The following is a 12,372-nucleotide window of genomic DNA, read 5'->3' on the forward strand; positions in this document are numbered from 1 at the left end:
GTATCAAGTCTTTTTATTTCTCATCATTTTATCATTAATATCTTTCCTTTTGTTTTTCACTTCATATTTGTGAACCATTTTTAATACATCTAATTTGATTCTCACAATAACAGATAGAATTATTTCTGTTTATAGATGTTTTGTCCAAGGTGGAATGCTCATGAAACAACGGGGTTAAGCCTCAAGTCTCCCAATACTCACTGTCCCCACGCTCTGTCCCTTGCCCCAAGTATTCTAAGTTCCACCAAAGTTTCACCTTGCAAATTGATACTTTTGCACCCATTTCTTAACTAGTGACAATCTAATGAATCATTTTTTTTGGTGTTTGAACTGGAAAAAATTTTAAATGGTATAGTAGAATAATTTTAGGTTAAGCTGATACCCATTAGGGTAGGCATGATGGCAATTACTTTAATGCTGACAAGAAGTGCGTGGGTACCTGTCTCATTTTTCTGTTTCAGGTGCTGACAGTGCTCTAAATATCTGAAGCTTCAGTTCTTTGTGAGAATTCTTCCCATTTAATATTTTAAAACCAGTTTCCCTTTTTTCTCAAATGTGTTATTATAGCCAATCTTATGTGGGGAAGAGGTGTTGAGGGGAAGAATCTCTTTAAAAGACTTCAACTATAATTGTCTAAACCCATCACAACTGTAAATAAGAAAAACAGATACCGTAAGATTAAATAAATTCTTCCAAACAGAGCTTGTTAAAAGAAATTTATCTTTCTCCTCTAATGTATGCATTACTTTAAATATAAGTAGCCAATATCAAGAAGCACTTTCCATTTACTTCATAGTACCACCCCTTTGTGTTAAGAAGGGAAAAAAAGCTATTTGTGACAGTTTATTTTTAGATATTGATCATCTCATCCTGCTGCAAAGGGAATAAAAATAATTAAAGTTGAGTGAGAAATAATTTGAAGTACAGCATATTTCAAAGCATAACTATCATCATTACTGTTCAGATGAGATTTCTTAAAAGCCTGGTAATAAATGTATGCCTCAGATATTTTTTTTTTAAATAAACATTTTGCTTATTCAAATTGCCCTCTTACTGGCAGCTTAAGTTTAATTCTGTCTTTAGATACTGGATACAATTCCAAATGAATGCAATGATTAGTGTGTATTTAATGGCTGAATGAGACTATTAGATGGACACTGTTTGTAAACAATGTAATCTATTTTAAAATATAAGTATTCATCTATGCTGTGCTCTTTCATCAAACAAAGTAGTATTTCTTCAATGTACATTGCATTCATTTTATGTTTTTCTGATAACACAAATTCATTTTAGGAAATTTGAAAAATACAGAAAAGTAGAATCTAAATAAACTAAAATCACCCATAGTTTCATCATCAAGATGCAAACAGTTAACTGTTGTATTTCATTATTTTAATTATCATCCTCATTCGTATCGCTAAGATAGGTAGCAACAGACCACAGTGCCCAGCAAGACCTGGTATCAAAGATATGACATTACACAACAGTAGAAAAATAATTATTATTTAAGAGATGATTTACAAACATTAATATCATGCCTATAATTAAGCTTCCTCTAAAAATATGTTTTGTTAGCATTATATAATACCATAGTGTTTCAGAAGTTTTGTTCACTTTCATTCTAGCATTGGAAAATGGTTATGAGGATGAATATTTTTATTTTAATTAATGAATAAACTGAGACGTAAAGTGATGAGTGTCTCTGGATATCTCTGGGGTTCTTCACATGAGTAGCAGAGAAAGAGCTGCAGCTTTTATATAGGAGATGAAATAAAAATAAGTAACAATTCAAGCATTTAATTCCAGATTTTTCTGGAAGAGTATAAATGAGCATGTGCTAATAACCACATGGGATAACTGGGGCTCAGGTCAATTTATTTTAACAAGTAAGTAATGAGCACAACATTGTTCCTATCTTCAAGGAGATAACAATCTAATGGAAGTCAGATAATTACGACTCACAGTAGAATATAACTGATAAGGATATAAAATGCATGTAAAGTAAGTTTAGGGGATTTCTACCTTTGCCTACACAACAAAGAATTACAGCTGATAACTGATAAAGAGGACAAACTGGAATCATAAAAAACATTTAATACAGAAAAAAGAACAAAGACCAGACTGGAGACATAGAAGACAAACAGCAAGGTGGCATATTTAATCCCAACCATATCAATAATTATGTTAACTACAAATGGTCAGAGTAGGGGAAATATAAACAGTTATGAGAAATAGTAAAAGTTTCATGAGTAGGGTGGCATTTCCTAGAGGCCTTCAGAATGTGACACAATTGTGACAGGCAGAGATAAACAGATATATGGGGCATGTTCTGAGGAGACCTCACAACATAAAAAGATGAAACTGCAAGATCTATTTTACCAACAATAATCCATCCACATGAACTAGAGTACAACTAAGATACAAAGGAATACTAGAAGATAAAATTGAAATTGTGTTAGAACCATACTTGGAGTCTTTTGAATTCCAAAGAAAGGAATTTGTAATCAATTTGGAAATTAGGGCAAATTGCTGAAAGTGACAAAATTGGAGCTGGGCTTCTGGATGACTAGTCTGAAAGTGACCCATTCTATACTTATAAGTACATTAAATCAGAATGTCATGAAGATGGATTTTATTAAGATAAATTTACATGTAATATTTCCTTTAAGCTACCACAGAAAAGACCTAGTTAAAGTACATGAATTAAGATATCAAGTCAGGTACATGTTGTAATGGGGTAGGCAAGACAAGAATCAAGAACACTCAGGTACAGAGAAGTTTCTGTTTGGAAGCATCTTAAAGGTGACACGTGGAACAGGACATGTGATGGGAAAATGAGAGTAAGGTAGAAGGAACTGTGACAAATGTTATGAGCTACTGAACTTTAAAAAACAGAAATGACTAACGTTAGGGCACAATGTCCTAAGAAGGGCAAGGCATCCTCTTCAAAACAGAGTGTACAGTGGGTGGAGGGTACAGAAAGTCCTTCTATGTCCTCAGTATATTTGGAGTATTTCAATTATTTGGAATAATTTCAGTAATTATGCATTTGGTCAAGACAAAATGTACTTAAAGTTCAATCTGTAAAAGCATCTCTCTCTCTATTCTACCTAATGTTTCCTGATCTGTAAATAGCAAAACTTAAACCCATTATGCCTTGAAGTAAGATTACTAAAGAGAACGTTGAGCCAAATGGTGCAGCTGTTAAAAGGTCCTGTTGTGAGCATGAACAAGCCTCTGAGGGCAATATCAGAATGGCATATGTTTTCTATGAAGTAGACGTCTATAGCAAGTGTTCATACATTCTGGAAACAAAAACTGCATCACTTGTTACTTAGATTGTAGGCTCTTAAAATAGAAGAATGGGTGGGTTAGTCATATCTTACACAAACTGCACTTCCACCCCTGCACATGCCTCTACAGGAAATTTTAATTCAGTGAAAATCATTTCAGCCATTCATAACGTAACATCTGAAGGTTAGCGTGACAAAGGTATGTTCTGGAACCTGTGAGTTCTAAACATAGAAAACTTTCCATTTTTGACTTCACTCTATAGGTAAAAGTTAAAAGAAAGGTAACCTTTTTAAAGATCACTTTGTTTATCCACTTTTGATATGGGAAAACATTAGGTATGAATGAATTCAATGAAAATGAATACAGCTGATTCTCCTTCAAGGTTTTTAAGAAAACTTATCACAGTTGCCATTTAGAATTGCAGTCTTTGTTTACAAGGCAGCAAAGAGTGGGCCAATTACTCAAAAGTTAACCTTAAACTGGCCATCCAGATCCAGGTATTTAAAGGAGACACAAGAAATTAAAAACACCCACTTTCTGTCATAATTACACATGGAAATGATATTATTTTAGAAGGTGACATCAGATGGATTACATTCTCATAGAACTAACAATAAGTATGAGTTTCTCACATATAAAAAGCTGGAAAATAAACTCTTAATTCTCTCCCATTTAGTTTCACAGTATTTCAATTGTCTTGGGTCTCATGTATAAATGAAAATCTTAAGTAATACATATAATACAGTTTTCACAGATCTTGTCATGCAGCAGATAATAATTATTATATTATTATGACTGTTTGCATATAGATTACTACTGAACACATATCCAACACACTATGAATGATTATCATATAAATACTGTTCAGTAGGTACCCTTAAAGCAGAGAAAATTTCTCTCATAGCAAAAGGGAAGAAACTAATAGTCTATTATCCACATCTCAAATCTCTGGTCAAGTTTAATGGCTTTTAAAAAAACAGCTTTAGAAAACATTTTTGAAGAAATGTCACTGATAATACAGATGTACAAGAAAAATTACCCATAGACTATATTATTGCTTTTTCATTCCTATGCCCTAGAACAGTGTATGAGAACCAGAATCACCTGGGAGACTAGTAAACATGCAGATTCCTGGGCATTTCCCATAGTACATTTGAAGTGTGTGCCAAGAATTTCTAACAAGTTTCTGTGTGATGGTAATGCTACTGGTCCACGAACCACACTGGACTAGCATAGCCCTAGAACACGAGTCAGCAAACTGTGGCCCAGGGCCAAATTCAACCTGCTGCTTGTTTGTGTGAAACAAGTTTTATTGGCACATAGCCATGCCCATTCATTTCATTTACACATTGTCTGTGGCTGCTTTTGCAAAACAACAGCAGAGTTGAGTAGCTGGATCAAACACCATATAACCTATATCATTAAAGCCTACAAAACCTTAAAAACTTACAATATGGCCTTTCACAGAAAAGGTTTGCTGACCCTTGCCCTAAAATGCCACTCTTCTCCCTAATATCCAGTTGAAATCTTTGACATTCAGAAATAAAATTTACTGATATCAAATATGAAGACATATAGTGAGACAAGAGTATTTCAAAAGTTATAAAATGTTTATCATCTCCATCCATGGCTATGACTAACAGTAATGATTTACTTTCTTACTGCTATGATATAATCCTGATGAATGTCTGCTGTTCCACAATTAAATGTCACAAGCTTACTCTCCTTTCTATAAACCTGCAGTTTCAGAGAAATGGTGCTAATAAAATCTATACGGTACAACAGAAAATATACTTAAACATTTAAATCTGTATTAATAAAATTTCTTACTTGAGAAAATACAGGCAATATAAGAAACTCTTAATACCCCCCACCCCCGGTAATGAAGGACAGGAAGTAGAAGGATAAATTAAATCATTAATTTCCCCAATAATCTTCTATATCGTCACATCTTATCCTCAGCTTTCCCTATTTCTGCATCACTGAATAGGTTAACAAATAATGGCACCTGAGAAAGCAGCAGCAGTAGTAGCAATAGGTTGACATCAGGCTTACACAGAGTGGTGGTTGCTGGCCTCACACCTCTCAGATGTATTCTGTTACTAGATTCAAACAAATTTTTTGCAGGATATGTACTAGTCAATTCACTCCTCTACCATTTCTCCATATCTTATGCCAGGAAATTTATATCAACTGCTGCACTCTTGAACATGTTTTATTTGGAGGTTCCTGGCTTAAATAATATTCAAAGTAAAAAAATTGCGTCATGTAAATAGATCCCTTAAATGATTAAAGTGATAGTTAAAGGCTATTGTGTATATTCGTCTGTATGTATACCTATATAAATGAAACTATAGTTGTACTAATAAGGAACTAATGGTGTCTTAGAGCAAAAGTCTCAGATTATTATCCAAATAGGGTAATTTAATTTTGTGAAAGACAATACAGTTTAGTCATTCCCACTAAAAGTGTGAGACTAACTGACTTATTTATTATAAAGCTGTCTCTAGAGGTTCAGATTACTTTTTGTATCTACTGATAAATAAAACCCTTGTTTACTGGGCTATATGCATAGTTTTCCAATGAATTACGTATCTGGTTTCTTTTGAACCATCTGTCTTTGAATTAGAAAAATCCCAAACCAGTATTTTATAAACTCTTGGTAAATACAATACTTCTCATTGTTAGAATATGAGATAGCTAATAAATTAACAGAAGGAAAATTTGCCAACTAATACCTGTTGCACGATTGTTGTTAATTCCAAGCAGAGCTGTATGACATTATTCCTTGTAACTGAATAGTCTGTGACAGCAGCGAATGGTGATCTATAAAGGGAAAAGGAAAATTGTGATTAATAGGAACAGCTTTTGAAAGGTTCCCAAATACAATAGCCTTAAAATAAGATTTTGAATATGAAATGAATTGTTCTGAAGTTTACATAGTGATAAACAATATTCTGAACATATTTAAGGAAAAAAACTGAGGGAAATGCTTGGAAGAGAATTAAATTCAAGAAACAATGTTTGCTTTCCATCAAATTTCTCTCTCTCTCTTTTTTAAGTTCTTAATATTTAAAAGTTCTTTCGTACTTCTTACACGGTCTTTTCCCTACATCTAAAATGAAACAACAAAAAAAGGGCATACTTTAGCAAAGACATTTTAGTTTATTTTCAAATGAAGGTAAGATTTTGAGTCCAGTATCTTCTTGAAATAGTCCCAATTCAGAGCTAGTCTAATGACAGGTGTCACTTACTGAGGACTTACTTTATGCCAGTTACTTTTCTAAATGCTTTACATGTAGCAAATAATTTTCACAACTCATCAGATAGGCACTATTATTATTCCCATTTTACATATAAGAAACCTGAGGTAGAAAAAGGTTAAGAGAAAACTAGTAAATTGTGGAGCTAGTATTCAAACCCAGGAAGTCTGACTCCAGACTCCACACCCCAGAGTTAAACACTAATATAACACCTTTGTCAACTTAAGTAGGTTTTTACTTGTACTAAGCCAATTACTTATGTCACTTCACATCCTTTTTCAAACAACTTAGCATATAAATAATATATATTGGTACGAGGTTTATATTTTCAAGAATGTTATAGACAGCAGCAGTCTTCCCAAGCAAGTGTTTTGCCACCAAATGAATTCAGTGGCTTTCCATTACTCCTTACCTCTCTCTTGTCCATGAACACCAATCAGGTTTTGTGAGGCCAAAATTTGTATGATTTGGGAGCCCCAGTTTAAGGAAAACAAAATCACAAATAGAAAAGGTAGGGGGGTAAAAATTTAGTCAGATTACTAGAACTTTAGTGCTTTGGATCTCTCTACTGATAACTCTTAAGGCAATTTACTAGAAATGATTATATAAAACTGCTTCCAGGTTACAAACTGATTTGTCTCTCTTCTAGAAAACTCTACAACTCAAGCACCTCCCATTGTCATAGGGGTCTATATGAGAGGCTCTTTATTGGTTACATTTTTAAAAAAATATATTTTTCACTTACATATTCTGGCCATTCTAATAGCTATATAGAGGCATATCATAGATTTAATATGTATTTCCCCAAAGTTAAATATATTTTCTCTATTTATATATTATCTATATTTATCTATATTTTCCTAATAATTTTCTAACTAGTTATGCTGACATCATTATGTACATATTTTCTATCCATATAAACTCTTTAGTGAAAGCCCTTTGCCCATTCTTTATTTAGATTTTTGGTATTACTATTAAGTTCTCAATATTTTCTGTATGCAAGTCCTTTGTTGAGTAGGTAACCTGTAAAATTTCTTCTCAAGTCTGTGGCTTCTCTTTCCATCTTTTAACAGGATCTTTAGCAGGTTAAAAGTTTTTTATTTTAATGAGGTCAAATTTATCGATAATTTCTTTTCTGGATTGTACCTTTAGTATTATATCTAAGAAATCTTCACCTGACTCTAACTACTGTTTTTTTCTAAAAGTTTTTTATTTTACATTTGGATGTATGACCAATTTTTAAGTCAATTTTTGTAGGTGTGAGGGTTGGGTGGAGGTTCACTTTTTTCCCTATGCCTACCCAAATGTTCCAACACCATTTGTTGAAAAACTGTCCATTCTTCACTGAATTGCTTTCGCTCCTTTGTCAAAAATTGGCTAACCATATGCATAAAGTTCTGAACTCTCTATGTCTATCTTGCCACCAATACCAGTTTTGATTACTGAAGTTATATAATATTTAAAACAGTATTAAAAAACTTCAAAGTTGATGAAGTACTCTGGTCCCTTTACTTTTTAATACAAATTTTAGAATCATACTGTCTGTAGCTATAACAAAAAATCCTGCTGTAATTTTTACGTGAGTTTTATTAAACCTACGGGAAGATTTGAGGAGAACTGACATCTTTACTAAGTTGAGTCTTCCAATCCATGAACACAGTATGTCTCTCATTTAGGTCTTGTTTGATTTTATACATCAGTGTTTTATAGTTTTCACATACAAATCCTGTAGATATTTCACTAAATTTATATGTAGGCATCTCATTAATCGTAGAGCAACTGTAAATTATACCATGTTTTTACTTTTAGTTTCCATCTGTACATTACTAATATATAGGAACGTGATAAATTTTCCTTTGTGGACTTCGTATCCTACAACCTTGCCAAATTCACTTACTAGTTCAGACGTTTTGTAACTATCTTGGAATGTTCTACACACAGACATATATTATCTGCAAATAGGAAAAGCTTTATTTTTTCTTTTCTAATTTCTAGGCTTTTTATTTCCTTTTCTTGCCTACTGTACTAGATATGACTTCTAATACATTATTAAACAAGAGAGATGAGAGTGGACAGACTTGCCTTATTCCCAATCTTAGGAGGAAAATATTGTCTTTCACAGTACAAGGTCAGCTATTGCTTTTTATATATGCTTTACATCAAGTTGAGGTATCACTAGTCTATTCCTACTTTGCTGAGAATTTTTCTCTTAAATGGGTAGAGGATTCTAGCAAATGCTTCTTTTTATATTAACGGATATGATTATATCATTTTTATTCTATAGCATATTAAGACGGGAGATTACATTGATTTATTTTCAGAAGCTGAAGCAGCCTTGCTTACTCAGAATGAATCCTACTTAGTCAAGGTGCACAATTCTATTTATATGTGGTTGGATATGGGTTGCCAATATTTTGTGGAGGATATTAACATGTAAGTTTGAGATATATTGGTCTGTTTTCTTTTTTTGTACTATCTTTGTCAGGTATTGGAATCAGGATAATGATTGTACCATAAAATGAGACAAGACGGATTACCTCCATGTCTATTTTCTGGAATAGATTGTGTAGAATTGGTGTTATTTTTTCTTTAAACATACAGAATTCACCAGTGACATAACCTAAGCCTGGACCTTTCCCCCTCTACTCCAAAGAGTTTCTAACTAGAATTCAATTTCTTTAATAGTTATAGGATTATTCAGAGAATCTATTTCATCTTGGGTAAGTTTTGGTAGTTTGTGTTTTTGAAGGAATTGGTCCATTTCATCTAAGCTGTCAAATGTATGTATAAAGCGTTATTTGTAGTATTCCTTTATTAGCCTTTTAATTTTGATTGACTTCTCAACATACTGTGTTTTTGTTATGTTTCATTGATTTCTGTTCTTTTATCATTATTATTTGCTTCCTTCTGCTGCTTTGGGCATATTTTCTACTTTCTTTTTTCTTTAATTTTATTTTTTTAAGAATAATTAACATGAGATCTAACCTCTTAACAAAAATTTAACTGCAAAAGACAGTACTGTTAACTATAGGTACAATGTTCTACAGGAGATGTTTAGATCATTTTCATCTTGCTTAACTGAAACTTTATATCCATGCTTGTTGATCTGCAATTATTTTTCTATTTTCCTGAGATGAGAGCTTAGATAAACGATTTGAGATCTTTTTTTTTCTGATATAAGCATTCAGTGCTTACAAATTTCCCTTTCAGAACTGCTTTAGCTGTGCCACAAAAATTATGACTTGTTCTAATTTTCATTCTGTTCAATGTATTTCTTTTCATTTCCCTTGAGATTTCCTCTTTTATCCATGGATTACTTAGAAGTGTGTTGTTTGATTTTTAGTTTGACTCCATTATGGTTAAAGAAGAGATTCTAACTGATTTAAATTATTTTAAATGTGTTGAAGTTTGTTTTATGATGCAGATATGGTAAACCTTTATGAATGTTCCATGGGCACTTGAAAGAATTTGTATTCTACTATTGTTGGATGAAATGCTCTAAAAATGTCAATTACATCTTGTTATCTGGTGTTGTTCAGCTCTTCTAATCCTTACTTCCTATTTTGAGAGAGGAGATGAAGTATCCAACTGTAATTGTGAATCTATTTCTTCTTTTAGTTCTGTCAGTTTTTGCTTCACATACTTTGAATTTGTTGTTTGGTATATATATCTTAGCGGTTTCTGTTTCTTCTTTTTTGAATTGTCTATTTATAGGCTCATCTATTGCATTTGGGTTTTTTTTGTTTTTAATTTAAGTGTAATATTCACATAGTACACATTAACCCTCTGCTTCTCATAACTGTTTGTTGCAAGTATTTTCCCCAGTTTGTCATCTGTCTTATACTTGGTCATCTTTTTCAATTTTATGTAGTCAAAGTCAAACAGTATATTTCTTTGCATTTTACTACATATTTTAAAATACTTAATAATAAGTCTACATCTAGAAATCCTTTTTTGTCTATATTTTCTCCAGTTTTCTTATGGATTTATTTTTCCCACGTAAATAAATGATATGCCTAAAATTACTTTAGTGAACAGGTGGTGTTCTATCATTATTTATTTTTCAAAGGCTTAATCAAGTGCCCCAATTACATTTATTAAATGACCCTTTCTTCTTCCAGTGGCTTTAACATATTGTTTTCTAAATGATTCTATATACCACAGTCTATTATGCACTGTCTTCCACTACCGTTTATTCCTATTCCAAAATGGTATATTTTTCAACATAGTTTACTAAAACAGAAGGAGTGATTAAGAATTCACATAATGTTAATTAGAACAAAATATATGTAATTAATTAATCTATGTTCTCAGTTAAAAAAAAAGAACCTCTTTAATTGTAAGCAGGAACCAGCTTTAAACAAATCTATACTGATGGAAGTTTTCTAAAATGTGTGATTATAGAAGTCATTGCATAGCTATGTCTAAATTTATTAAAACTCATTAAACTTAAAAATGAATAAATGTTATAGAATGTAAATCAGGCCTCAATAAAACTCTCTTTTAAAAGATGTAAGATATAAGCACTTCTAGGAAAACATCATTTAAAAAACCCACCCGAAGACCATTTTTGCTGCACTGAAGCATAAAAACTGGCATTTTAATTAAGAATTCAAAAATGCTTCTGGCATGATTAGAAAGAGCTTGGGTTCCTAGTCTTGCAAAGATCACACTCTCTTAATAAAACCTAAAAGCTTCATTCAAAAGTGATGAGATGAAGTACAGAATGATTTTCCCCATAAAATCTTTAAAAAGGACTCATTTGATTTTCAAAATATACCAGAAGAAAAATCTATTTGATAACTGAATGCCCATAGCAAACTGAATTCTAAGGTGTGTTTTCCACTTTCCTGACCACTCATATTTCAAGTAGGACACACTTCTTGCTCAAGATTAAAAGTCAAAAAACTGGAAAAAAAATCTAAAATATACCAAGGAAAACATGGATTTTATCTTGTAATGAATTCCCCTGAACTTTTCATTTTAAAGGCAAATCACATACAACCATACTAATAATCATTCTTAGCCAGCAGATATTAATGTTTGGTATGATTTTGGCTATACACATACATAAGAAGGTGGATAGGTTCCAATCTTTGTCAGTTAACAAAGATGAACACTCAATCATGACTTAATGAGATGAAGAAATGGAGCTCTATAGAATAGCTGAACATGATAAGCTTGAAAACAAAACAAAATTAAAAGAGGAATTTATTCCTCAGTCTAAAGAAACCCAAGTTAGAGCTCAGGCTACTTAAAAAAAAAGGGGGCTGGGGGAGAAAAAGATGGTGGTGAAGTAGAGGGATGTGGAATGCATCCCTCTCCACAGATGCATTGGGAATGCACCAAAAGATTCCCACAGAGAACCAACTGAACACCAGCAGATGGCCTTGGACACAAGAAAGGACCGCAAGGATCCCGACATAACCGGTAGGGAGGCATCTATGACAGCTCAAAGAGGGTGAAACTGCGGAGTTGTGGCAGACGGGAGGGAGTGAGTAACATACGGATGGTCTGCACCGCAGCTCAGCGTTCCCGGACCAAGATGTTGATTCACAGCTGAACAGTGGGTCCAGGAGTGGGAGCGTGGGAACCGGAGAGCTGGTTCACGGTAAGAAAAATTGTTGCCAGAAAGGTGACGGACCGAGAGGACAGGAGGGAAGAAGTCCACGGCGAGGAGTGCCTGTCCCTGAGAGCTGCCCAGTCATGATGGCAGCTGGATGCTGCAGGTTCATGGACGGGGGGGAGGAGCCGCCAGCACAGCCTCTCTCTCTCTCTCTCTCTCTCTCTCTCTCTCTCTCGCTCTCTCTCTCTC

General features: G+C 33.3%; 1 protein-coding gene across 4 annotated transcripts in view; it reads right to left on the bottom strand.

Annotated features, from left to right (window-relative positions):
* CNKSR2 (connector enhancer of kinase suppressor of Ras 2) overlaps positions 1 to 12,372 on the bottom strand; it is a 281,792-nt gene that overhangs the window by 187,544 nt on the left and 81,876 nt on the right. For all 4 annotated transcript variants that reach the window (XM_057719237.1, XM_057719236.1, XM_057719235.1 and 1 more), the window contains exon 4: positions 6,033 to 6,120. In XM_057719237.1, the coding sequence (XP_057575220.1) occupies positions 6,033 to 6,120 (88 nt within the window). The remainder of the gene's footprint in view (positions 1 to 6,032; positions 6,121 to 12,372) is intronic.

This window comes from Hippopotamus amphibius, chromosome X (genome assembly GCF_030028045.1).
Source record: "Hippopotamus amphibius kiboko isolate mHipAmp2 chromosome X, mHipAmp2.hap2, whole genome shotgun sequence".
NCBI classification, from domain to species: domain Eukaryota; kingdom Metazoa; phylum Chordata; class Mammalia; order Artiodactyla; family Hippopotamidae; genus Hippopotamus; species Hippopotamus amphibius.